At 44.7% G+C, this 26856-nt stretch overlaps 1 protein-coding gene across 3 annotated transcripts in view; it reads right to left on the minus strand.

The window, feature by feature from the left end:
• Aff1 (AF4/FMR2 family member 1) overlaps positions 1-26856 on the minus strand; it is a 157775-nt gene that overhangs the window by 64130 nt on the left and 66789 nt on the right. For all 3 annotated transcript variants that reach the window (XM_028773641.1, XM_028773643.1, XM_028773642.1), the window contains 2 exons: positions 3255-3375; positions 1973-2848 (listed from right to left, as the gene is read on the minus strand). In XM_028773641.1, coding sequence (XP_028629474.1) covers positions 1973-2848; positions 3255-3375 — 997 coding nt within the window. The remainder of the gene's footprint in view (positions 1-1972; positions 2849-3254; positions 3376-26856) is intronic.

Consider the following 26856-nt stretch of genomic DNA (forward strand, 5'->3'; position numbering starts at 1 on the left):
GAGAGAGAGAGAGAGAGAGAGAGAGAGAGAGAGAGAAAAGAAAAAGGTTAAGGGCCAATGAGTTGGATCAGTGGATAGAGGAGCCTGCTACCAAGCCTGACAGACCAACTTCATGTGGTGGAAGAAGAGAACCAACCCCAGCAAGTAATGAATGTAAAATCATTAATAAAAGGAAGAGTCTGTGTTAAAATGAGCTGGAGATCAGAGCCCCGCTTTGTTCTGCCCGACACAGAACAAAGTGTTCAGAAATCTCCACAGGCTGAAATCACAGGTTGAGCCCTGCCACCATGGGTCAGTTCTATCCTCTGACTGGTTCTCACTCAGACCACAAGCAAATGCTATTTTCTGAAAGTTCTCAAATGCGCTCATTGATTGAGAACCAAAACCAAAGCGAATGATGCCTAAAAGGACAGGCTCCTCCTCTTCTTTGTCCTGAGAAGCCACTTGGACCCACAATCCCTTCTTTTAAAAAAGAAAAGTCAACAGGAACCGTCTGTGTAGCCCTGGCTGACCTGAAACCCTGTAGACCAGACTGACCTCAAACTCAGAGATAGACCTGCCTATGCTCCGTGAGTGCTAGATATGAAGGCAGGAGTCCATGGTGCCTGGCTTCCTCTCCCCCTTTTCCGGTGTTACAAAAGGGGGTTTGGAAAGACAGGTTAACAGCATTAGTGCTCATAGGAAGTGAGTCTGGGTCCCTGGACACTGGTCCGTGCTGCGAGGGCAGAGCTGCCCTGGAAGCCAAACACATACCCATTTGCTAGAGACAGCCACAAGAGATCCAGAAGCCACTCGGTGGAAATGTCGAGGGCGGGACTCAGTGATAGGCTAGGCCTTGATATGTAAGGTAGACAGGATTGAGAAAGGCACGGGATGTCAACACCACACGCTCATACAGGCACCTGCACCCCACACACATATCCCTCACTGTACCCCTACTCCCCACACACGTTCGTACACACATGTGCACATAGGTATGCATATATCCTATCTACAAATACAGACACCTATAAAATAAAATGTTATTTTCAGACATTTCAGACCTGGGTGACCTTTGTGCAATGGATATGCAAATGAGAATGTCTATACAACAGAAACACCCTCTACATAGACAAGTAAGCATTAGATTCACTTCATCTGAGTCTAAATTCGGGCCCAGCTAACTGGAAGTCCGAGGTGGGGGGACTCAGGAGAATTATTGTCTTCACTCAACAATATGGTGAGAGGAACTCCAATCCCCAACAAATATCACTTCCAATGAACTAGTAACCTTTCCTAATTGTGGTTAAAATGTGTGTGTGTGTGTGTGTGTGTGTGTGTGTGTGTGTGTTCATGAATGCATTCGTGTACACCCGTGTGTACTACCTATCTTTTTAATCGCTGTGTGTATATGTGTGTGCCAATTCCAGCTCAGTCTGCTTAATTTTATTTGTATGTTATACTTCTTTAGATCAAGAAAAGAAAACTCATCTATTCCTGTGATAATGGCAGCCTTGTGTGTGGCACCAATTGGTGTTCATGTACTACCACTAAAATTTAAAATTGGTACTAATTTCTCTGAAAATTAAGATTAGGGAAGTTGACCAGTGGTAGTACATGCCTTTAATCCCAGCACTCGAGAGGCAGAGGCAGGTGAATCTCTGTGAGTTCAAGGGTAGCTTGGTCTACAGAGTGAGATCCAGGGCAGCCAAGGCTACACAGAAAGAACCAGTCTTGAAAAACAAAGAAAGATTAGGAGCTGGAGAGTGGGCAGAGTGATTGGAGCGAACTGGCTGCTTTTCCAGAGGAGCTAGGCTCAAATCTCAGCATCTAGACAGTTACAACACTATGCTAGTCTGGTTTTAGAGGATCCAACACTCTCTTTTGGACAGGCATGAATGTGGTGGGCCAGCAGGCATACACAAGTACACCCAAGTACATTAAGAAAGAGAAGGAAAGAAAAGAGGAAAAAAAATAAATCAATAAAACTTACCTCTACCGACTGCGAGGGCATCCTTAGTCTGGTGAGCTTGGCTTTGGCAGGCACTTTAAGGTCTGGTTTCTCAAAGCTTTGCTGACTGTAGTCCTCCAGTGGTAACTTCAGCTCAGGGGACTCACTAGGAGCCTGATCCTGACCGTCCATGGGACGGACGTATGCAGTGGGTTTCTGCTGCATTGCAACACTTTTTGAGGGGAGAGGAGGGGGTGGAAATGTCTGGCAAGGTGGCTGAGGGGCTGCTCCGAGGCTGGTAACTGCCCCCAAACTGTCAAGAGGAGTCTCTTTATCTTGGGCCTTCAACACCAGGTCCTTGGAAGACTTGGCCGTACAGCAGCTTTTACTGCTAACCCCACTGCTGTGAGCCTTGCTGGCTCCCTGCAGCCTGGAATGTACAGGTGATAGAGGAGGAACGGGGGATGGCAGAGAGGAGATTAAGGGTGAAAGCTTCCTCTCCAGAGCTGAGTCTCCATCAGCTCTCTGGTCACACTTTCTGGAACAAGGTCCCTGACTGAATCGATCTTGAGTCAGACGTGGGCCGTCGGGTGCACTGTAGATTTTGGCATGGAGACTAGGCACTGGCTCCATCCTGGGCTGTGCCATCTTTGGACTGTGGCTAATGTTACCGACAGAAAGTGATCCAGGAGCAGAAGAAGTGTGGATAGGCTGGTGGTAGACATGTGGGCGGAAGTAGGTGGATGCAGCGCTGCTGCTCCCCCTGTCATGACATAAGGGGTATCTGGGCTTCCCCGGCCTGTCTTCAGAGCCATCCAGGCGGTGAGGGTGGGACTTGCTGCTCAGGAACTCCTTCATCTCTTCATAGTCACCTAGCATGGTCTGTATCCGACTTGACAATTCATCACCTTTTGCAGTCTGAAAAACAGAGGAAGCAGACTCAAAGACTTCAGGAAGAAATCTAAGCAGGGTAATAATAGATTATGATAAAATTATATTTACATAATTATATTTACATAATTTAAAAACTTAATAAATTGTTATGTGAGGGGAAAACCCTCTCAACTTGGTATGGAATGCAGTATTAACCCACTTCCCCTGCTGAAGAGCCTCCCATGGACACACATTACAGAAGACTAACATTACAAAAGAAAGCCACAAACTTTGGTAATTCTGACTAACAGTGTTCAAAGAGTTTTCAGATTTTGTTTTCAAAAACAACCTCTGGGATACGTTAGTTTCTCACTTGTGACCCCTGATTGAACTTAGTTGCATGGAATGATTTTATCATGAGGTTTAATATTGCCACAGGCCAGACAAGTACCTTGTAAGGCTCTGCAAACAGCGGAGCCTTCTCAGGAGACGCCTCTTTCTCTTGGTGAGCTTCTTGGTTGCGTCTTTCCTTCTCTCTGATTCGAAGCAGGTTTCTATCTTCATTGTACAAGCTTTTCCAAAGGCCACAAAAGAAGAAAAGGTCATGAGTATCCAAGTTTGGTTGTGCACACTCACAAGTGTGGGAGGAGGCAAGAATAGGGCCAGGAAGAAGTGATGGCAGAGATGTAACTTCACAAGGTGCACTGGGATCACAGAACAGCTCCACAGTAAACAGTGAAGCTGTTCTTGCATAGAACCTGAGTTCTGGTCCCTTGACATATACCAGGCAGCTCACAGCTCACGCCTGCAAGTTTAGCTCTTAGCAGGCACCTGTGGGTGTGTGTGTGTGTGTGTTCTCTCTCTCTCTCTCCCACCCTCCCTCCCTCCCTTTTTCCCTCCAGAATGAAAAAGGCAGAAGGAAAGTGGGCAAGGAATGCAAATCAAGCTAGGCCAGGGCTCACACCAGTAATCCAACAACTGAGGCAGAAACAGGAAGATGTCAAAAAGTTTATTTCTCTAACGAAAACTCACCAAACACCCACAACACCACTTCTTTCATTCCCTACTCAGGGTATCTTAGCATATAAACTTAGAAAGATGGTTTTCACTTATTTCAAATATAAAGGATCAACAATCCAATTCTAGAAGTCAGTCAAGAGTGCCACACAATCCAATAAAAAAAATGTATCCTACATCATTGGCTGTGGTGCCAAACTAGTTAAAATGTACTCACTGACAGGCAAATCAGAGATCAGTTCTGGAAGAAAACTGATTTCAGCCCCAGTCACTAGTAACACAGCCTGCTCACTACAGACCGACAGACCCTCCTCTGTGATCTACAGTGAATAGTGGAAATAAAGATTTATTTATTGTGTCCCTGTCTACCTTAAGTTCTAGTTCATGTCTGATGGCCTCTCTCGTGCCCTTTACTACTCTCTCCAGCTTCTTTTCCCTCTTCCCGGTGAGGCAGAAGTCTGGATTTTGAGATGGGGAGGTGTGGAGACAGCTCTATGCAGGCCTGGCCGTCATGGAGCTCTCTATGTAGGGCTCTCTGGCCTTAAGTCCTGTGAATCTGAGACCTGAGTGCTCTGGCAGAGTTCCAGGACAGCCCGGGCTACATAGAGACCCTATCCTAAAAGCAAAAAACAAAAGCAGAGAAGACAAAAACGACAACAACAAAAGCATCACACATACACACACACACACACCTTGCTGATACCAAGAGTGTAGAAGAAAAAAGGGAAGACTGCAGGTATAGCCTAACCAGAGCTATATGCATGGCCAGCCAGGGCTACACAATGAGAACCTGTCTCCACAATTTCCCCATCCCAAAAACAGAGCTCTGCCCCTCTGTGAACAGCCCGTCTATCTCAGAAAGAGGAGACCTTCAAGTAGTAAAGTTCCCAGTCAAGACTGTGAGTGGTAGCCCTGCAACTAACAGGCTGTTTAATCCTTTGTTTAATTTCCACATCAATTGCACACTCAAGTATCATTAAGCAAAGTAATCCTGTGTAAGATAACAACATCCCTAAGCCTGCTCAGCATCAGTCAGGTGTCTGCATTCTCTTAAGGCTTTTCAGCCTGAACTAATGAAAACTACTCTAGAAGTAGCTCAAGCAAGGTAAGACTCTAAAACTAGACAGAAAAGAATCATATTAAATTAAGGACTCTGGTTAATTAATTAGAAGCTAAGGTGTGGTGGGGCACACTGTTGTTAATCCCAGTACTTAAGAGGTGGAGATAGGGAGATCTCTGAGTTCCAGGACAGCTAGGGATACACAGAGAAACCTAGTCCTGAAATCCATTAAAAATTAGAAATTCCTACCGAATTTTTATTGGCAAACATATGTAATACTGGGACAGCCTTGAGGCAAACTTCCAGTGACTGTAACTCACTGAAGAAATACCTGTGGCTGTTGCTGTCTGGTTACTCTTAGTGTAGACTGGGAGACTCATCCGCTGTCTGTGGTCTCTTTCACCACAGCAGAGGGCCAAGCAACCAGTTCCCAGGTGCCCAGGGTAGGCTGGGAACCCGATCTGGGCTGCCTTTCGGCTTTGTGTACTAACAGGTATTTGCCAACTACACTGGGCAGGCTCCTGGTTCACTTACTACAAATCTGCAGTAGCTGAAGTGTTCTTGCTGAAAAGGCCATAGGCAATACTTTCCCCCACACACACCACCCCCAGAATATTTTTTCTTAGTCCTTTTGAAATCAGGAGCAAGATGAATTTCAAAGCAAAGCAGTGGCATCATCCGCAGGATGGGTGGAGGTTTAGGTGGAGAAAGACAGGCACATAGATGTGCACACTGTGGGGGACACAGTTACAACAGACGTGTGGGGCAGGGAGCAGCTCTGCAGAGCCTGTCTGGTCCACCTTATGAGCTCCGGGCATTAATGAACTCACACTTTCACGACATTTTAGCTGCTGTCATCATCCTTTATTTTCACTGTCACTGGTACGTGTCTGTCCACACGCACACACATGATGTGGGGTGTGACTGCTGCAGCACGTATGATCTGGGTTCTGAGAATTGAACTCCAGTTGCCTGGCTTGCTCAGTAATCACCGTACCTGCTAAGCCATGTCACCAGCATAGAAATGAGGGGATTCTCCTCCCCACCCCCACCCCCAAGCCAGTAAAGGTCTTATTGATTCTCACTCTGTAATTACCACTGAATAATTACAAGTTAACTATGGCTTTGATTAAAGGAAACCACCTCCCCCAAGGAGAAGCAAGATTTTCACTGCTCTTGCACACTTAGGGTAACACCATACTGATATCCACAAGTCTTTGCTGGGGGCGACAGCACTCTGAATTAATGCCCCCTCCTGTGTGTATCAGAGTAGGCCAGAGGTCTTGTCAGGGCAGATTACAGAGCCCAGCATCTACACAGGAAGGACCTTCAAGCTCCTAGGAAAGGATAGTACAGAGGACAACAGTTCCAGCTGCCCAGCCATGCTGGCCTTCAGTCAGCACTGTCCTGAGCTCGCACGCTGCTCTCTCCCTCCCTCCTCCCCCCCTCCCCTCTCTCCCCTATCTTGTTTTCAATCAGACCTGACAAAGTAGTTTTTTTCTTTTTTCTTTTTTAAAGACCCATTTTCCAAGTTGGAAAAAATAAGGCTCAAAGACTGACTGTCCTACAAAGCCCTGGAAATTCAAGCCTGGCAATGAAGCTTATGCTTCCAGTGGCTGGGCTGAGTTACACAGGGCAGTGATGACTAAGGTGTGCTACCTGCTAATCACTCTTAATTCCTTCGTTTCAAGGAGGTACATAGCAATCCAGGTATTATCCCTGCAGGTAGAACAATCTCAGAACCACAGAACGCATGACCAGTTTGACTGATTCCACAAAGCCCTTACAGGAAGCGGCTTGAGAGGAGAGACCAAAGGGACCAGGTGCTCTTCTATTTCCAAACCCTGAGCTGCATACGATCCTTCTTTAGATCCTTGTTAAATTTTTACAAACCTGAGGTCACTGATTCCCACAATAACCTCTGGACTCATAAGTCATTTCTCAGCTACTAAAAGACCTGTGTGAATTTATTTCATGGACAGTGTTATATGCAGCCCCACCTGCAAGTCTGACTACCCCGAAAATCCAGGTGTTTCACAGAAGTGCTGAAAATCATCCACAGATGGTGCCATGATACTCTGCATCCTGGAGGTTCAACAGAGCACAGCGAGAAGACCTCTACAAGAACGCATCAAGGCGTGGATTCTCACTGTCTCCAGAAACCACGTAAAAGGCCGTGACTCGTGCTCCTGCTGACTTTAAAGGGCAAGCAGTCTACTTCTGCTGTGGTGTTGATTACTGAAGACTCACAGTTGAGCACAGAACGCTTTGGGGGTAGGAGGAAATAGCCATGCTCCAGTGAATATATGAGCAACAGAAATTGGACTTTTTCTTTATTTTTTCGCCTTTTTTTTGGTAGGGGGAGGGTCACAAAGGCAGGAGTTGGATCTAGGAGAATGGAAGGTTCTGGGCTGAGTTACACAGGCAGTGATTGCACTCTGGGTTCATGGTATGAGGTTCTCAAGTGATCAATAAAAGTATTATGGAAAAAAATCACCTCTATTCCCAAAAAGAAGGAGGAAATATATCAAGCTTCGGTGAGGAAAGAAATGGTCTCTCTCTATGCAAACAACACTTATTTTGTCTTCAAAACACGGAGCTACCCTGTGTTTAAACATTTGGAGAGATACAGTTTAACATGTTGACATTTTTCATAAAACCAATGTGTAAAAAAAGTTTCCAAGCTATTGGGTGGCAGGTACCGGAAACAAAGGGCAGAAGTGTAAGTCAGACAAAATTGTTTCTGCTTAACTTACATCAACATGGGGCCCTGGGGAGATGGCTCAGTGGTTAAGAGCACTGACTGCTCTTCCACAGGTCCTGAGTTCAATTCCCAGCAACCACATGGTGGCTCACAACCATCTGTAATGGGATCTGATGCCCCCTTCTGGTGTGTCTGAAGACAGCAACAGTGTACTCAATATAAATAAATAAGTAAAGAAAGAAAGAAACAAACAAACCAACCTACAAACCTGAAGTCAAAATATACATCAAATTCCACTAACCTTCTAATAAACCTAAGCTAGAAGGAGAAATGAAGGAAGCTTCAGGCTCCCGGTACCCTGTGAGAGCATGCACAAGCAAGCTAAGCTGCACTACAACCCACATGTTCTCACTGACAAAACTCTCCACACTATCTCGGGTTTAAAAAAAAAAATTGAATGAACCTCTGGAAACCTAAAACACACCCGGTCAGAGAGGTGATGAAAATCCTGGAAAAATTCAGCTCCAATTCTTCACACCCTCAGAGTACAGTGATTAAGTAAACCCCATGCTGGGCCTGTCATGGCACATTTACTCAAAGGCTTCTCCTTGGGGGTTGGAATGTGTCACCGAGGAGTTAAAGTACTGAGAAAACCCAACTCTGTAGGTATGGGGGTGGGAGTCCTCACTTCTCTTTCCTTAGCACTGAGGAGAGAAGTGGCAAAGGGGGATGAGGGAGGCCTCACACCACACAAAGGCCCAAGCTGGGCTGGAGACTTGGGGCAGCATACTGTGGTATCGCCCAGCTGAAGAGCCTTCTCCCAGGCCAAAGCTCACAAGCCTTGCCACTAAACTAGGTTAGTCAATCAGGAATCCTGAATGCCATTCATGCTCCCATGGCAACCCAGGGCCCACAGGGCTGCCTGTGAACAGCTGACTACCCATTTATCACCCCTGACTGCTCACTCCATGTATGCCTTTCTCTCAAAGATGTCACCAGCTCTCTCTAGAATTAATGTTCAAAGTTTTAATTCTCCTTTGGAGAGTATGGGGGAGTATCCCTTTCACACAGCTCTCTTTGTAGCCAGGGAAGGAGAAAGAAATCAACCAACTGGGCTCTGGGTCACTAACTTAGAAGCTCTCTGCTGTTCTGCCCTGACCATACAAACAGAAACAACTTATAAAACTCACAACTTCCAGCCACCTTGCCTTACGAAATAGGGACATGACATATATTTGTGTCAAGTGTTGCTAGAAGTGAAGGAACACGATCAGCGGCTTCTGTCACATGACTTGAGAACTTGGGAAAGGTTCTGTTTACCCTCTGTCTTATGTCCTTCATTTCCACTCTTACCACCCAATAGCTTGAGAACTTTTTTTTACACATTGGCTTTTGGAAAAATGTTACTGCATTTTAAAAGTACATTAGTTTGCCATTAAACAGTATCTCTCCAAATGTTGTTTACAGAGGACAGCTCCATGTTTTGTAGACAAAAATAAATGTTGTTTCCAAACACAGAAACTATCTCCCCCCTAATTTCATGTGTATGAAAAGAATGTGCCAGAGACTTTCTCGTAACAAAATCACTCAGCTAAATCTCTCTAGGTTTCCACTCTTAATACCTCTCCCTTAACCTAAAGCACACTACAAACAACAGGCTGAATCAAGAGGGCCTTAGGCCCCAAATAAACACTCCTACAACCCAAACTGACATTAAAGAAACAATCTGCCCCCATCTCCACAATAGTGATTCTATCAGCTGTTTTCCTGGGGCAGAACCCACGGATCATCGCATGTTAGGATCCTGAGTCACAAAATTTAAATCAGCCTTGAAAACACTCACGGTCACTCAATGTCCTGCCCGATCACTCTACTCTAAGGGTAACACTCGATAAATTCTTGTTATGCATCATAAAGTCTCTTTCACCATTTGGAGGCAGTCTGCATACCTTAAACGCACGTTACAAATCTTAAACTGATAAAGTTTTGAGTAAAAGCCATGCCGACTTTTTTTTTTTTTTTTTTTTTTTTTTTGGTTTTTTCGAGACAGGGTTTCTCTGTGTAGCCCTGGCTGTCCTGGAACTCACTCTGTAGATCAGGCTAGCCTCGAACTCTCGAACTCAGAAAACTGCCTGTCTCTGCCTGTAAGTGCTGGGATTAAAGGCGTGCGCCACCACCGCCCGGCTAGCCATGCTCTTTACAAGACAACACATTAATTTACCTTCCAGAAGAACCTGGCAGATACTTCTACATAGGTTCTAATACACTCTGTAAGGTGACCCAGGAGACTAGAGTGCCATGATTAACTGCTAATGTGGTTCCTGGATCATTCTGTGTATATTCATTCAGCTTTGTGCCAGGTGCACAAAGCTTTAATACCATGACTTGGGAGGCAAAGGCAGCCTGATTTCTGTGAAGATCTCTGGTCTTCAGAGTTAAGTTCCAGAGGAACCAGGGCTACCTTAACTTCTCTCTAAAGACCTAGTCTCAAAAAATACTATTTCAGCTCGCTCGCTCGCTCGCTCTCTCTCTCTCTCTCTCTCTCTCTTTCTCTCTCTCTGTCACACACACACACACACACACACACACACACACATACACGGCAAAACAAAATGGAATAAAGGAATATTGTGATTATTATTTTGCTGAGCTCTAAACAATAGATCAGCCCCAGACTGTTAATTCTAGATCCCTGTGCATGAAGAAGCAAGAGCTCACAGCCTGCAGTAAAACAAGAGAACACAATCCAAAGTCTGAGCGCCAGGGCTGCTATTTTATGACACACTTGTTTCCCCTTGGAATACATGCAGATATATTTAGAGAGGTGATGTTATTAATCTATAGGTAGAAAAGTATAATCACCTGCCTTTTTATTAAGCTGGCTTATGGTGATGTACTACCCAGCAGGAACGAGAGACAAAGTGAGAAGAAAAGCTAGATGTTCCAATACACAGCAGATAATTCTCTGCCTACCAAACATATCAATAAAAGAGCTGGAGCAATGGCCAAGCAGTTAAATGCACTGGCTTAATTGGCTGTAATTCTAGTTCCAAGGAATCTGATACCTTTGCCTCCCTTGTCACTGGGCACACATATGATGAACAGGGATACATGCAGGCAACACACCTAAACATGTTAAAAACAAAAAATACAACAACAAAACAACAAGAACAAAAAACCCTAGGGCTAGAGAGATGGCTCAGCAATTGAGAACACCCAAGGCTCTTGCAGAAGATGAAGGTTTAGTTCCCAGCACCTACACAGCTCACAACCATCTGTAGATTCAGTTCCACGAAACTCAATGCCTTCTTCTGACCTCTGTAGGTACCTGGCATGCATGGAGGCAAGACAGTCACACACAGAGGAAAATAAATAAATCACGGACATGCACACAAGGAAGGCTGTCATGCAAATAAGAACAATTATAGAAGTCACACCAGTGAAAAGTAGTAACTTCTCACCTCAAATTTTTGGCAATTTGTAGCTAGAAGTTAATAAAATGTTTTCATTGTAATGTGAAATACGAACAGATTAATGGAACTGAAAAGTTACAGAAAATTCTATCTCTGTCAATGAAGTGTTCCCCCATAATAGCACTCTGCCTGCTACAAACTGAAGAGAGACATACGAAGAACACCCCCTTCCTTGAAGACAGAGCCTGCCATCCGAGCTGGTTGGTCATGGCGCATCCCTTTGACCCCAGCAGAGGCAAGTGGATCTCTGAGTTCCAGAGGCCAGCCTTGTCCACAGAGATCCAGGACATCGAGGGCTACACAGTCAAAGCCTGTCTCAATAACAACAACTCAAAGGAAGGGAAGGAGGCAGGGAGGGAGGGAAAGAGGGAAGGAGGGAGGGAGGGAAGGAGGGAAGGAGGGAAGGAGAGAAGGAGGGAAGGAGGGAGGGAAAAAGAAAAGAAAATCTGCGACTCTGCTGAGTATTCCTGCCCTCCCCCAACCCCAAGCCCAACCCCATCAAAATGACATTGTTCACTTGGGGGCAGACAGTGCTGTTGGCTTCCCAAGAACAACCAGAACCCTGGCCACACGTGTCTGTATCCGTTCTCCTCACAACTTGACAGCACATGAAGGACACAGTATCACAGGCCTATAAGCTAATGATGCTGACTGAATTTGGCCTCATTACAGTCATGAACTGAAAGAGTCCTGCCTGTGGTCACAACTAAGAAAGAACACAGGCACGCGGCCTTTGGGGTCCTATTATTTTTAAACACTTACTGCATTTAGCTTACCGCTTTTCATCTCTGGAGAAGCAAGTTAATAATGCTGGAACACTGACTCCGATATGCAAGTGAGGTACTGTATGTACTTCGGCACTAGGGTGTAGAACCAAGCAGCTGCTCTCCTGGGCTCTCCACCTCCGCAGAGCTGCCTCCAGATCTTTTAAACTCCTAAATCTGATCTTATCCATCCCCCCTGAGGCCCGAGCCTCCCACAGGATTTGCAGCTGCAGAGGGAGGGTGGTGGCAGCAAAGATGACCTCCTGTGAGGATCTGAGCACCCAGTCTCCCAGAGTCACCTCCAAACAGGGCTCCAAGAGCTGGGAGGCAGGGAGACCCCAGGTCTAAGCTGTCGTCATTATCATTATCAGGCTACAGTTGCTGCTGTGGTGACAGCTATCTAATCTAGATAGACTAGATGTGCCTAGGGTTGTCTTCTTATCCTAAAAGCTCTTTGAGGACACAAACCCCTTCTGAGGGAGCCATTCCTGTCACCATGCTTACCCAAGTGCTATTTAACCTAACATATCTGACTGAAGTGATTACATTCAGACACCCATCAACCACGGAGAATTCTGCAGAATTCTGCCACTCTGTAAGATGACAAACTGTGATTCACTGTCTGATACCTAAAATGGATCTTGCCAGCAGATTGTTCTTTGCCCGTGAAATGACTCAAAGCTATAAGGATGCTGACATCACCTCTTCCCAGATGCTCCAGAGCCACTGAGTAACGAACTCCATGTGCTCACTGAGTGCTGAGAGGAAGTGATCAGCTTACCACAACCGCTAATTCATCATAAAACTACTAGACAGAGGGGCAAGGGAAAAAGATGTTTGGATAAGATTTAATAGCAAATATAGACTTATTCTTAAATCAACAGACTCAGGATAATGTTTACGTGTTATGCTAGGACTAGGAAGAGGAGGGATCTGCACAAAAAGACACTTGTCAGACTTGAGGACCCAAATGTGATGCTGCCTGGAAACACTCATGTTAGTGGGAGGACAGATGCCGGTGAATGTCCTCAGACCTCTCTATGGCACTGTGGCATGTGTATACCTACAAATACATAGTGGAAGGAAGGGAGGGAGGCAGGGAGGCAGGGAGGCAGGGAGGCAGGGAGGAAGGAAGGAAGGATAAATAATTCCAATGTTATGTTTAGGGCTAAAACTCTAAAATTCCAGCCAAAAAAGGTCAATAGAGGGAAGGACACAGAAGGCATTAAACAATGTGAGAAATGAGCTAACAGGTTCCCTCCACGGCTCAGAGCCTTCAGACTTTGCCTGTGCTGCAGGGGCCAGAAGGTAGAAGCAGCAAGTCTAAAGCCGAGGGTTTGAACCTCTGTCCTGTGGAAGCCATTCTGTACTACAGGACTAGGCTCTCCCACTGCTAACTACAGGTATTACTCAGTGTGCAAATCCAGGAGCCTGCCCAGAAGGCCCCATCTTCAGCACCTTAATGGCCACCTCCCTCTTAGGCTCTGGCACCTCCAAAAAAGCCACACAGGCCTTCTTTCCAGTCCTGAAACAAGTCCAGCCGTGCCCTGTAAGGATGCACTGGGCCTAGAGAGGTCTCTTCTCACAGATATCTCATGGCCTAGATCTACACGTGGCTCACCTCACAGAGGCTCTCTAGCTCTTGCCAGAGCTTCAACTCTTCCAACTATTATCTAAAATTAATTTGTCCCTTGATTTAACTTGTCCCCACTACCTTATCTACTCAGGATCCTGTAATTCTCAACACAGTGCTAATCCCCCCACGCCCACCCAGACACCAGGATAAGGGGACTGCCACACACAGGCTCTGTGCTCAGTTGAAAATGAGTTCACTTCTATGAACAAAACACATATATTTTGAAAAGATGCATTTTCACAAGATAATTTTCATAAAACAGGCAGTGATACACACCATTCCTGAAATGTTGGCAGATATTCAAGTACCAAACAGGAAACAAGAAAAAAACAAATGTATTCCCAAATTCATTTGTATATCATGCGACTGCTGAACTAGACAGTGACTGAGTGACCAGATGAACATTTTTCCTCCCAAGAAATTATTCAGAAGCAAGTTCATGTTATTGTTGTTTTAAAACTAACTCTATAGCCCATTAAAAAAAATTAAACATGCTAAACATTAAGGGTTTTTTTTGAGATAGGATCACAGTCCTTCCTGCCCTGGAACTCCTTATGTAGACCAGGCTGGCCTTGAACTCTGATTGTCTCTGCCTCTGGAATGCTGGGATTAAAGGTATGACAATATGCCAGGCCTAAATATTTTTTTAAAAGATATGTCTCACTTGATAGTTTGGTCCAGATAACTACAAACATTAACACCAAATTGCAGGAGGTCCCGCCTGTACAACGCGTCGGAAAACACAGGAGTTGCCAATCCAAAGGAAGAGTCCCTCCCAAAAAATGAACTTCCAGCACACATTCCAGAAAACCCATTGCACCACGTCCAATAAGGAGACCGTCTGAAGTGAAGCCAGCTTACTAGCACAGCTTTAGCCAGGACAAAGGGTAGGCACTGAGCCTTTGCTACCCAGTGGCAGGAAGCAACAGGAAAAAGTGGCTCTCGGAAAATGAAAGGAAAAGCAGGGTCTGTGTATTGATAACAGTGGGGGAACAATGGGGTGACATGGAAACTGTTGAGGGGCAATTTGTTTTCAAGGATAAAACGTGAAGAAACACTATATCTTTATCAACGAGCAGAGTCACCAAAACAGCTTTCCATCGCTCAATGAACAGCAGCAGCCAGCAGCTGCAAAAGCGATAGGACTCCTACTCAAAAAACTCAGTCAGGGACAGGAAACTGGAGGGTCCTCCATCCCCTGAAAAACACAAGCTCTCCAAGCAGAGACCAGGGTTTCAGAGTTAAACAGATTGCTGTGGGTAGGGTACAACCACACTAAAAAGAGAAACTTACTAAGTTTTGCTTTGTTGCTGTTGGTTTTGTTTTGCTTTGCTTTAAATCAGACTCTGGGCAAACAGAGACAAAGCACCGGGCACTCATCTTATTTGCATATTATACAAAGCAGAGAACAAACAAGCAAGGACTAATTGTCCATAAAGACGGTTTATAGGAACCTTCAGCATTTCTTTTCCTCTGCATCCTATTTACCTCTCCCATTAAAAATATAAATTCAAGAACTAATTGTCCATAAAGAGGTTTTACAGGAACCCTGGGCATTTCTTTCCTCTGCATCCTGCCTTTATTTACCTCTCCCTTTGGAAATCTAATTACCCACACCTCGCTTGTTCTCACAGAAAGTTTAATGTTGTAAATACCAGGGCCAGTCTCTATCCTATCTCAGTCTAAGTAGGAAGAAGAGCGACATTCTTCCAGGAGAAAGCTGGAAACCTGCACTGGTGCCTCCTATGGCCACAGCAACAAATACATGTTTCTAAATATTCTCATTTTCATCCTGACCCCAGATCACCTCCACCACCCGCTGTAATTGGCATCTCCTTAAAGCTAAACATTGAGTTACTGTTTTCCTGGAGCAGTCTCCCCTCATTTAACTGCTGCTATGTGGTGCTGTGATATTACACAGCTTGCTGGGATTCCTTGGGCTGGACTTTAGCCCAAACATCAACATTTACATGCAGAATATATCATCCTTTTCCAAGTATGAGCAACAGGGCATTCACTTGTGTAAACACAAAGGGTATTCTATGTTGATAAAGTATTCTACCTTTGTCACTGAGAAACTAAAATCTGAAAGCTCACCACTAGAAGAGGTGCACGTACAAGTCTACACCCTGGATAGTGTGTTAACAGTCACTTCTCTACCACCCTCAGAAAAGCAGAAGCTCATATCTGTCAGAAATTAACAAAAAGCAAAGATGCAAAACTAATTCATGTGCTATGATAAAAATTAATTTAGGCCTGATTATAAAATACTTGTCTTTGAATACAAAGGCATCTTGAATATTATTCGTATCACTTAAACTTATTCAAGGACATAAATAAGTTGGTCTATAGTTTCCTGTACTTTTAAACACTTAAGCCTTAGAGTGACCAACAGAAAATCCACTTGTTTCCAGGAAATGTTGACTTTTTTATGTGCCAGACCTAAGGATATAAGATTCTACACCCTGCAGAGATACACAAAGGAAGAAAAAAAGAGATGTAGGCCTCTTAGGAAAAACAATGTTGCAGAATAAGGAGGAAGGAACACAGAAGTAGGCCCGAGGAGCCTGACTGACTTAGTACAGTGTGCAGACATCTGAACTGGGTTTTGAAAGATGAGAAGTTTCCAGGCAGGGAAGGAACCCATGACCGCTACAGCAAGCCCTATGAGGAGTGATCACTTACTAGGGACTGTTTGTACCGATCTCACCACAATCCCCAACTCTTATTTCTAAGGGATTGAAAGAAGCCCTGATAATTTGTGGGGATGACAGTTTCTTACAATCACCCAGTCTACGAGGACGTCCTAATTATATCCCAGAGCAGCAACCAGTACAATGGCCTGCAATCTTCTCCAGCCACAAGTGACTGCACATACTGAACACTGTCCTGGGATGGAATAATGTGGACAGGTGGAAGTCAGAATCAAAAGAGAAAGTTAACCAGGGCCTCAGATGACATGTCTCCACTGACTGCTCTAAAGTCCCTTTTCTCCAATGCTAAACAGGCACCTCTGGGCTATGTGAATGGCTCAGAGCTGGGCCTCAAGAGCCGACCCTGCCACAGTGACCGCCTTCCTGCTAGTATGATTACATCTATTACTAGTGAGATTCACTTCCATTAGAGTATTCTTTTCTTTTTTCTTTTCTTTTCTTTTCTTTTTCTTTTTTCTTGTTTTTGGTTTTTCTAGACAGGATTTGTCTGTGTAAGCCTGTCTGTCCTGGAACTCACACTGTAGACCAGGCTGGCCTCGAACTCAGAAATCCACCTGCCTCTGCCTCCCAAGTGCTGGGACTAAAGGCGTGCGCCACCACTGCCAGGCTTTGTGACTGTCTTTCAAATGATTTTAAAGAAGTATTTAACATATGTATATGCACCATGACCATGCGGTGCCTGTACAGGCCAGGAGAGAGTGTCAGCTCCCCTGGAACTAGACTTACAGATCAGTAAGCCTTCATGTGTGCTGGGAATCAAGACAGGCCCCTATAGAAGAACAGCTGGTACGAGTAAAATGTTAACATCTCTCTAGCTCACGGGTTGTTGTTGTTGCTGTTTTTTTTTAAGTTCACTTTAAGACTTTTCATTTTTAAAAAGTACATACTGGGGCTGGAGAGATGGCTCAGTGGTTTAAGAGCACTGACTACTCTTCCAGAGGTCTTGAGTTCAATTCCCAGCAACCACATGGTGGTTCACAACTATCTATAATGGGATCAATGCTCTCTTCTGGTGTGTCTGAAGACAGCTACAGTGTACTCATATACATAAAATAAGTAATTTTTTTTAAGTACATACTGCTTTGGAAATAATTTCTTCTGGAATATTCTGTCTTGTAGTAGCATTAACTTCTCATTATCCACTTTCCTGAAGGAAAAGGCTATAAATCTCCTGGAATATTGTCTCGCCTAAATGTCTTCCTCTGGTCTACTGAGCCCCAAAGATAAGCAAGGGAGGGCTGTGTGCTAGGAATTGAGCCGAGCTGGCCTCAGATCTCTTACCACATGATAGGTAGGACACAGCTTCCCACCCCAGTGGCTCCTGTGCTTACCTGACGCCTCTCAACAGAAGAAGCAAGAAGACACAAAGTATAAAGCCACCCTAGTTACAGGCTCTGGCTGATCCTTACATAGGACAATGAATTTACTAAAATCCTCTATGATAAGGTGAAGTAATTGGAAGGGGCAGGAAAAGGAGGTGGGAAAGTATAAGAAAGCAGATCTGTGACTGAAACCGGCAAGGGCCGGGGAATCCCCACAGCCTTCTGACTCATGGCTCGAGCAGACAACAGCGGTTTTTGGAACATATGAAGAATCAAGACAACTGCCTGCTGTTTTTTGTTGTTTGTTTGTTTGTTTTTTAAAGAAATGTCAAAATCATGTTTCAAAAATGTATGATGGAAGCCGGGCAGTGGTGGCGCAGGCCTTTAATCACAGCACTTGGGAGGCAGAGGCAGGCGGATTTCTGAGTTCGAGGCCAGCCTGGTCTACAAAGAGAGTTCCAGAACAGCCAGGGCTACACAGAGAAACCCTGTCTCGAAAACAAAAACAAAAAAAAATGTCTGATGGAGACAGTACCACTAGACTTGAAAAACCTTAAGGGGCCTGTGTTCAGAGTTGACGTCACAGGATTGACCCTCATCTGGGATGTGAGCAAATTTCTAATGCTCTCGCCATCTCTTTTTTCCTCTCTCCCTCACTGTCAACCCAGGGCAACCACCCTCATCAACTGTTGGGGAGACCCCTGCTTCCCTTCAGCTGCAGAGTCAGAAATTCAACTGCTCCCCCACAGTAACGTTGCTGAGAACCAGCTGAGTCGTTATGGAACACTACCCAGAAGAGATGGACAAGAGCCAGCAGATAACCTGCCTGACAAATTATGACTTGCCCAACTTCAGCGTGGGGCCCCTGGTTATATCTAGAGATCCACTCCCAGATATCCTGGAAGGACATCTAGTCACTCCCACAGTTATCTCATCATGGCCCAAAGGGAAGGCTCTGAAGAAAAAGCCCTGAGCTCAAAAAAATCAAAGGCCCAACCTATGCAGAACGACAGCCTCCACTGATCCCTCTGCTCCTTTGCTGGGGCCCTGCCTGCCTGCCCACCCACCCACCCCAACCCCCCACCCGCCTGCCTGCCTGCCTGTCTGCCACAGCTCCAGTAACACAACCCTGGCAATAATACATCCATGACTCAGTCACCTTGCATTTCACTGCAAAAATTCATTGTTTTGTTTTTCTTTACCAAGCTCTGAACCCAATGCCTTGCACGGCTCCACACTGAGCCACACTCCAATCCTCCCTTTATTTTATAATTAGAGAAAAGGCTTCACAATCTCGTGGCTGGACCCCGCAGCCCAGGCTGGCCTCGAACTCACAATCATTCTACCCCGAGCCAAGGGTAAGTACAACGAATCCATTCTTGAGTAGCATTTCCTGTGTATTGGCTGTTTTGAGTATTAGATAGGGTCTCTATTCTCAGTGTCTTCACCGGAGAAGGGTTAGTCCAAAAAGAAAGAAAATAATAATAGTTTCAGTTGTGACAGTCATGGGAAATAAGTATTAGAACGATGTTCACAGTCAAAAACACCAGTAACTTAGGGTTGGAGAGATGAATGGCCAGTGGCTAACAGCATTGGCTGTTCTTCCAGAGGATTCCAACCACCACAGGCACATGGAACTTGACGCCCTTCCAGTTCCCCCTGGGCTCCAGTCAGGCACATGGTGTCCAGACACACATGCAATCAGAACACTCATATGCACAAAAATAATTTTTTTTTAAATTCCACTACATGATGAATGTTTCTCTAGACTGAAAATTACCAGTGACCAAATAAAAATGCTTAAGAATTCACAGTAAGAGAGAACCACAGGATCCTCAAGCAATAAACAAGTAAATGGCTGGGGGCTGGGCAGAAAGATGGGGGAGGATGGGGCTGGCTGGCTGGAAGGATAGATGACAGATAGATGAGGCCCATTTCGAAGAACATATAAAAAGTCACCCATATTGTTTATATTTATTTTGCTGTCATTGATCTCTGAGTCAGGGACTATGTCTGCCAGCCTCTGCCTCCTGAGTTTAATCCTGAGGGGTTGAAGGCATGCAAAGCCACACCTCAGTCACTTTATTGCTTTTAAAAACAGAATTAACAGCACTCTAGGACAAAAAGTAGAGCAGGTACATACAGGGCTACTCGTGTTTAAATCACCCTCCCACCTACATATCAAAAAAGGCGCTGAAAACAGTTCTTTGCTCTGTCAGTACACTCTTGCACATTTTGTGGTTTGTGCCTCTTCGAATATTTTAGAAAAAAAAAGGAAAACTATATGACTGAACTTTAGTTAGTGATATACATGTAAGATAGTTAGGAAAAAGTATACGACATACCTGATTTAAACAAGTACAAAAAAAAAGAAATAAATTCATTGTACACTACTGTGACAAAGACATTGATTCAATGTAAAACCAAGTTGTCATAATCTGTATGTAACAGGACTTTCTCTTTTGGAATTCATTCAACTTTTCTGAGTGTTCGAAAGTTTTTGTTTTGGTTTTTTGGTTTTTGGTTTTTTTTTTGGTTTGTTTTTTTGTCTTTTTTTTTGTTTTTCAAGACAGGGTTTCTCTGTATAGCTCTGTATAACTCTGTATAACTCACTCTGTAGACCAGGCTGGCCTCAAACTCAGAAAACTGCCTGCCTCTGCCTCCCAAGTGCTGTGACTAAAGGTGTGTGCCACCACTGCCCAGCTGAAAGTTTTACATAAAACACCACGATAATCTTCTGAGGCTGACTGAAGCCACCACAGTTGCAGTACAACCATTACCTGCCCACGTGACTCTGCTCTCTAGACACAGCTTGCCATTCGTCTCAGGCTTTATTAGGACGGAACCATTTGGAAGGTCACATTTATCCACCAGATTTACAGGGACTCTAAATGAGTGTTGGTTTAACAGTGTTGGGCATGTGTAGTTGTGTATGTTCTGGGTCTGTGATCAGCATGCAGACTGTGGCCCTTACTAAAACCTTTAAATGTTTGCTCTGGCTTGGTATAGGGGATGCTGCTGTGTACCCCAGGCTAGCTTTAACCTCTTGACTACAGGAATCACCATGTTTGGCTTTGCGGCTGCATATAGCTCCCCTGGGAAACAAAACTCCAGAATAGAGCCTGATCTCACTTCCCTTGTTGCCCTACCCCATCTTGTGTTTGAAAATCATGAATTTCTCTACTTGGGAATTAGGTGTTTGCAAGACTTCAAAAAAAGTAAACCTCTCTGGCTTATGCCCTATTTCTTCACTGTCTATTTATTACCACTAAAGAAACCACTAGAATTGCATTTCCTTCTTATTTCAAAGAGTTTTTCCTGCAAGCCTGAGCCAAAACACACACACACACAGAGTCATTCACAAATACACACACACACTCATTCACACATACACACACACTCATTCACACACACATATACACACATTCATTCACACACACATACACACACCACTCATTCACACACACACACACACACACACACACACTCTTACACACATGTCTACCCACCCACTGAGCTTGGCCTTTGAAAAGAGGTGGAGTCTACAGCTCTATTTATCCAATTCATGTCCTATCTGTCATCCAACCAACAAAAGTTCCTATTGTAAAAATCACTTCATACAATTCCTGACTTTCAAATTGTCAAAATTCAAAATTACAAATTACCCCTAGGATCCCCCTCCCCCCAGGCTGGAGAGATGGCTCAGTGAGGAAGGACACAAGGATCAGAGTTCAAATCCCTAGTACCCTTGGAAAATGCCAAACCCAGCTGTGAGTGCCTATAACCCCAGCCCAGGAAGGGATGGGGAGAGATAGGCTGTTCCTGAATGCTGGCTGGCAGACAGCCTATCTTGCAGTTAAAAAAACAGCAAGCAATTCTGTGGGAGACCCTGTCAGGGACAGGGAGAGAGGGTGGGGGAGAGGGAGCAAGTTGGAATATATTGAGATGCTACTCACAGCCACCCATTAAACTGCTGTCACCAGTGACATCTGATCAGACTGTCAGAGCTTCCTCCAACAAGGGCAAGAGCCAAGGCACATTTCCACTCCACTCTGGTGACACTGAGGCAAACAGGACCTCCCCCCTGTCCCCAGGACAGACGGCTGGTGCCTGCCTAGTGGTTGAGGAACTGCTGGGAATCTCCTTTTCCATCTCATCAAAAGCTACAAGGGACATGGTAACCCTAATTTAAGCTGTAATGTTCTGGAAAACAGGATGAGGTTTTCCAAATTTGCAAGGAAAGCATCCTATTAAAAGACCACAAGTTTCCTGACAGAGCACTCAAGATCATCTGGGAAGATGCAAGGCACAGCTCATGAGAATTCTCAAAGTAGGGGCTCAGCTGATAACTGTTCTTGCCGGAGACCAGGCTTCTGTTCCTAGCACCCGTATGGTGACTCACAACCATCTGTAATTAGAGATCTGGTACCCTCTCCTTACCACCCTGGGTATCAGGTACATGCGCTACATGTGCATACAGCCAAAACACCCAGAACACATAAAATTCTCAGCAGAGACTAACACTAAAGACAGACATTCATTGTGTTGTACAGACAGACAACCATGGTACTCAATTTGATAGTGGCTGTCAGGCAGAATGAATGGGTACTTTGGAGAGAGGAGTAGAATCGAAGTTTGTGGAACTATCCTTCATTCTGTAATCCAAAATAAAGTACACATTAAAAACATTACCTCAAATCTTCCCAAAAGATAGAATACTACTCACCAGGTCACTTAAAAGACACAAGCAGGATAATAAAGTCTGTCCTTAGCCTCAGCTCACAGGAGGCTGAGAGACAGGAGGATGGCAAGTGCTTTGACTAGGTAACATAAAATTATAACCTATAACCTCATCGAGACAGACCTGTTTGCAGTGGGAGGCCACCTTTCAACCCAGGTCCCACAAACAGTCCTCCAGATGGGCAGGAGGGTAAGCTTTCTACTTACTGGCCAGGCAGGCTGACCTCTGACTATCTAACCTTGATCACTTCCTGGTGTCACTGAGCCAAGACTTCCAAATCTTATCACATCTCTTATTTGATGGTTCCAAAATGATAAGAACATCCCCTTCAAACTTTTCAAAATCTTTTAGTGTGTTTGTATTTATACATCAATTAAGCTAAATAAGACCTTAAAATAATATAATAAATATAATAGCAATAAAAGAAGAAAACAATGTTCCCACACCAAGTGTGGTGGGATGAGCTTGGAACTTGGGAACATTAAGACAGGAAAATTTCATGTTCAGGGCCAGCCTGGTCTACATTATATAGCAAAACTTTGTCTCAAAGAAAGAGAGCTGGGCTGTATATAGCTCAGTGGTAGAGTCTTGGTAAACATGTCACAGCCTGTAGAACTCTGAGAACTACAAGGGGAAAGCCACACGAGAAACACACACATATGTACACAAACGCAAATACATACCACCATGACCACCAATTATTTACACTACTTTCTGGAAAAGACAAATGTGTTTCTCTAACCTGTTATGACCTCCCTAGCTTCCTCAGGAGTGGTCCCTTCCCCAAACCCCAGAAATATCTGCCATGGGACCCTATTTTTGCACAGCAGCCCTGGGCCAGTTTGCACGTGTTTTATTTGCTGTTTCTTGGCTGATCTCTGACCTCCTAGGGAAGACAGGCTGTCATCTTAGCTTATCCAACCTCGAACCCTGTCCACAGGTAACAGAAAAGCATTCACCAACATCTCCATGAGGAACTGTGATACTGGGTAAGAACTGGACACATGCAGGAAGCTACTGATACTGTGGCAGGTCTTTCTGAATTTCTTTACATGTATTTGTGTGTGCACGAGTGAACATGCCACAGCAGGCGTGTGTGGAGGTGAGCTACCAGAGAAGAAGTTCTGTCTTTCCACCATGGGGTCCTTGTCAAGGATAGCACCAGGCTGCCTTCACCCGCCGTGGTAGCTCACTGGCCCCCTGTACAACATTTTGTTGCTGCTGTTGTTTGAGACAGGGTCTCTGTGTAGCCCGGAACTTGCTAAGTAGACCATGCTGGTCTTGAACTTAAAAGAACGAGATCCAGAGTGTAGGATCAATGGTATGTGCCACCACACCTGGATCTAACATAATTAAGTAGATAAGTTACTACCAGACAGTGCGGTCTATTAAGAAGTAGCTGTGTAGCCGGGCGGTGGTGGCGCACACCTTTAATCCCGGCACTTGGGAGGCAGAGGCAGGTGGATTTCTGAGTTCAAGACCAGCCTGGTCTACAGAGTGAGTTCCAGGACAGCCAGGGCTACACAGAGAAACCCTGTCTCGAAAAAAAACAAAACAAAAAAAAAGAAGAATTAGCTGTGTGCCAGGGCCACCAGTGTTGAAAGAACCCTGGAAAGATTCAGAAGAGCAGAGTGAGGACATGTGAAGAGGTAGCTGTGGTCTTAAGTCATATAAATTAAGAATTTGTTTGTTTGCTGTTTTCAAGACAGTGTTTTCCTGTGTAGCCTTGAGGGACTGCCTGCCTCACCTCCAGAGTGCTGGGACTAAAGGTTCAAGCCAGCAGCACCAGGCTGCATTTCCTAACAGTCAACCAAGACTTGGTGACATCTCAGAGCTTTTCCTTTCACCACGCATTCAACTATAAAGATGGCAAATAACCTCCCAAAAGTTACTAAAATTAGATCTCCTAGATATAGGCTAGAATGGACAAATAATTGAAACATCATTTTGGTATTTTCTCAATTTTTTTTTTTATTAAGTAAGCATAAGCTTGTTATGATGATTCACAGGGTAAAGATGCAAAGGAATCCTGGTGCTGTGAGTTCCATCTCTAGAATTCACATGGAGGAAGTAAAGAACCAGATCACTAAGCCGCCTCCGATTGCTGCCTACACACTATGGAGTATACACACATACATACATACATACATACATACATACACACACACACACACACTTACAATCTAAAAATAAGCATGAAAACTATCACAGAAACCATAAACCACATCCCTGAACACATAACTAAGAAAAAGTAAAACATTTCCTCACAAAAAAACTTGCAAAGAAATTTTATAACATTATTCCTAACTGAGCAAAAGACTGCCTGTTTACCCATACAGAAACTGCTATTTGGTGGTAAGTTAGACAGAACTACACAGACTGGACCATAACAGAAAACTATCTGAGTGAAAAAACTGGACCCAAGAAACCACAACATTCCATTCATGAACCCGTGTATGTAAAATGCCCCGAAAAGGCAATTTTTCACAGACTTCTGAAAGTAGGGTAATTGTTGTAGTGATGTAGAACTAAGATTAACTGTAATTTACACAAAGATCTTGGGGAATGGGATAGAAGCATGGCTTTAAAGCTTCGGAAACCCACTCTCTCCTTCAGTGGAGCATGATAAAGAAACCAAACCGAGGAACAGGAGTAGCCCCAGCCTCCAACCCCTGCCGTGAAGAAACAGGAAGCCAAAAAAACTGGTCGACCTTCAGTTTGAGAACTTGACTACTGTACAACACATCCATCCCTAAAGGAACCTCAAGAGGCCTTGTCAAAAGGCCCTATGGCACCCAGCTGCAGTGGCAAAGCATGTAAGTGGCTCCAAGTACCTCCTTCCATTATAGGATTTCTCTCAGGCCCCGCCCAGCTCCTTACCCACTCTGCAAGCCAAAGAAGGCCCGCAGAGAGCATCAAAGGCTGCTGGCCCATGCTGATAAGAAAACTGTCAGCAAAGTGGTCATCTCCACTACTAGACTGCCCGTCCTTCAAGCAAGGGTCAATATCAATATGGTCACTACCTTGCTGGAGAACAAGAAGGAGTGACTTGTGGTCATCACAGGTGATGTGGACTTGATCAAGCTGGAGGGGTCTTGCGGCCTGCCCAGTGTCACAAGATGGGGGCCCCTTCTGCATCATCAATGAGAAGGCCAGGCTGGCCCACAGAAGACATGTACCACACAGCTAACTCAGAAGACAAAGGCTTAAGCTGGTGGAAGTCCTCAGGATCAGTTAAAAGGGCAGCTAGGATGAGATCTGCAGCCGCCAGTGGGGCAACATCCTGGGTCCAAAAGCTGGGGCTCGCTTGCCCAACTGGAAAAGGCAATGGGCAAAGAACTCACCACTAGAGGCAGTTAAAAGTACGCTGCTTAGTTAAAACGTGCCCTTCAAAAAGTACTAAAATATTCAGAAACCTACTCGTGGTCAATTCTACACTTAGGCAATTAAAAAAAAATCAAAGTCAACGAGGGAAGGCTCAGCAGTTAAAAGGCACTGGCTGGGGGGCTGGAGAGATGGCTCAGAGGTTAAGAGCAACAGCTGCTCTTCCAGAGGTCCTGAGTTCAATTCCCAGCAACCACATGGTGGCTCACAACCATCTGTAATGAGATCTGATGCCCTCTTCTGGTGTGTCTGAAGATAGCTACAGTGTATTCATACAAATAAAATAAATCTTAAAAAAAATAAAAATAAAAAAGGCACTGGCTGCTCTTCTAGAGGACATGGGTACCAACCATTCCGAGCACCCCCATGGCAGCTCACAACCATCTGTAACTCCAGTCCAAGGCTGACATCTGTAGGAACTAAACACATGTGGTGCAAAGATATACAAGCAGGCAAAAACACAAAATGAAAAATAGAGGTGTCAAAAAACAATGAACTGTGCAATTCAATTGAGAGAACTTTGTGGAAAGCGGTGTGCCTCTCAGTAAAGTCATTTGGTTTTTTACCAGGCTTTGAACAATGACAAGCTGAGGTTTAGTCTCTGTTACTTAGGCTTAAGTCTGCAAGGAGCACAGCTGCCTGGTCACCAGGGTAGACCAGGAAGACCCAGAACAGGAAAACAGCTCTTGCCGAGCTGCCAGGAGCATGTGAGAATATGAACACTACCATGTCAACAGCATCAAGGAACATGGGGACCTCATAGGAAATCTAGTCTTACACTAGACATGAAAAGTTCCAGACATTCTTTAAAAGACTACAAATTAAACTCAAAAGATAAGTGAGCCTGTCGACTGCCCCTTAATCCTCAGGCCTTCGTGATGGCTGAGAGTAACACATTTCTGGAATCAAAACCTGGTCTTGGACTCTGCCTCCAGAGTGCAGGGCATATAGCTTTTTAAATGGAGACATAGTCTGTGTCTGAAAGGTCAATGGAAGACACAGGCTATGAAAGAAACAGGCAAACAGCTCCTCAAAGTCACTTAAAAAACAAAATGAGCCGGGCAGTGGTGGCACACGCCTTTAATCCCAGCACTTGGGAGGCAGAGGCAGGCAGATTTCTGAGTTCGAGGCCACCCTGGTCTACCAAGTGAGTTCCAGGCCAGCCAGGGCTACACAGAGAAACCCTGTCTCAAAAAAAAAAAAAAAAAAAAAAAAAAAATTAAATTAAGCATAGTCTC

The sequence above is a fragment of the Grammomys surdaster genome, unplaced genomic scaffold, assembly GCF_004785775.1.
Source record: "Grammomys surdaster isolate TR1022 unplaced genomic scaffold, NIH_TR_1.0 233, whole genome shotgun sequence".
In the NCBI taxonomy this organism is placed as follows: domain Eukaryota; kingdom Metazoa; phylum Chordata; class Mammalia; order Rodentia; family Muridae; genus Grammomys; species Grammomys surdaster.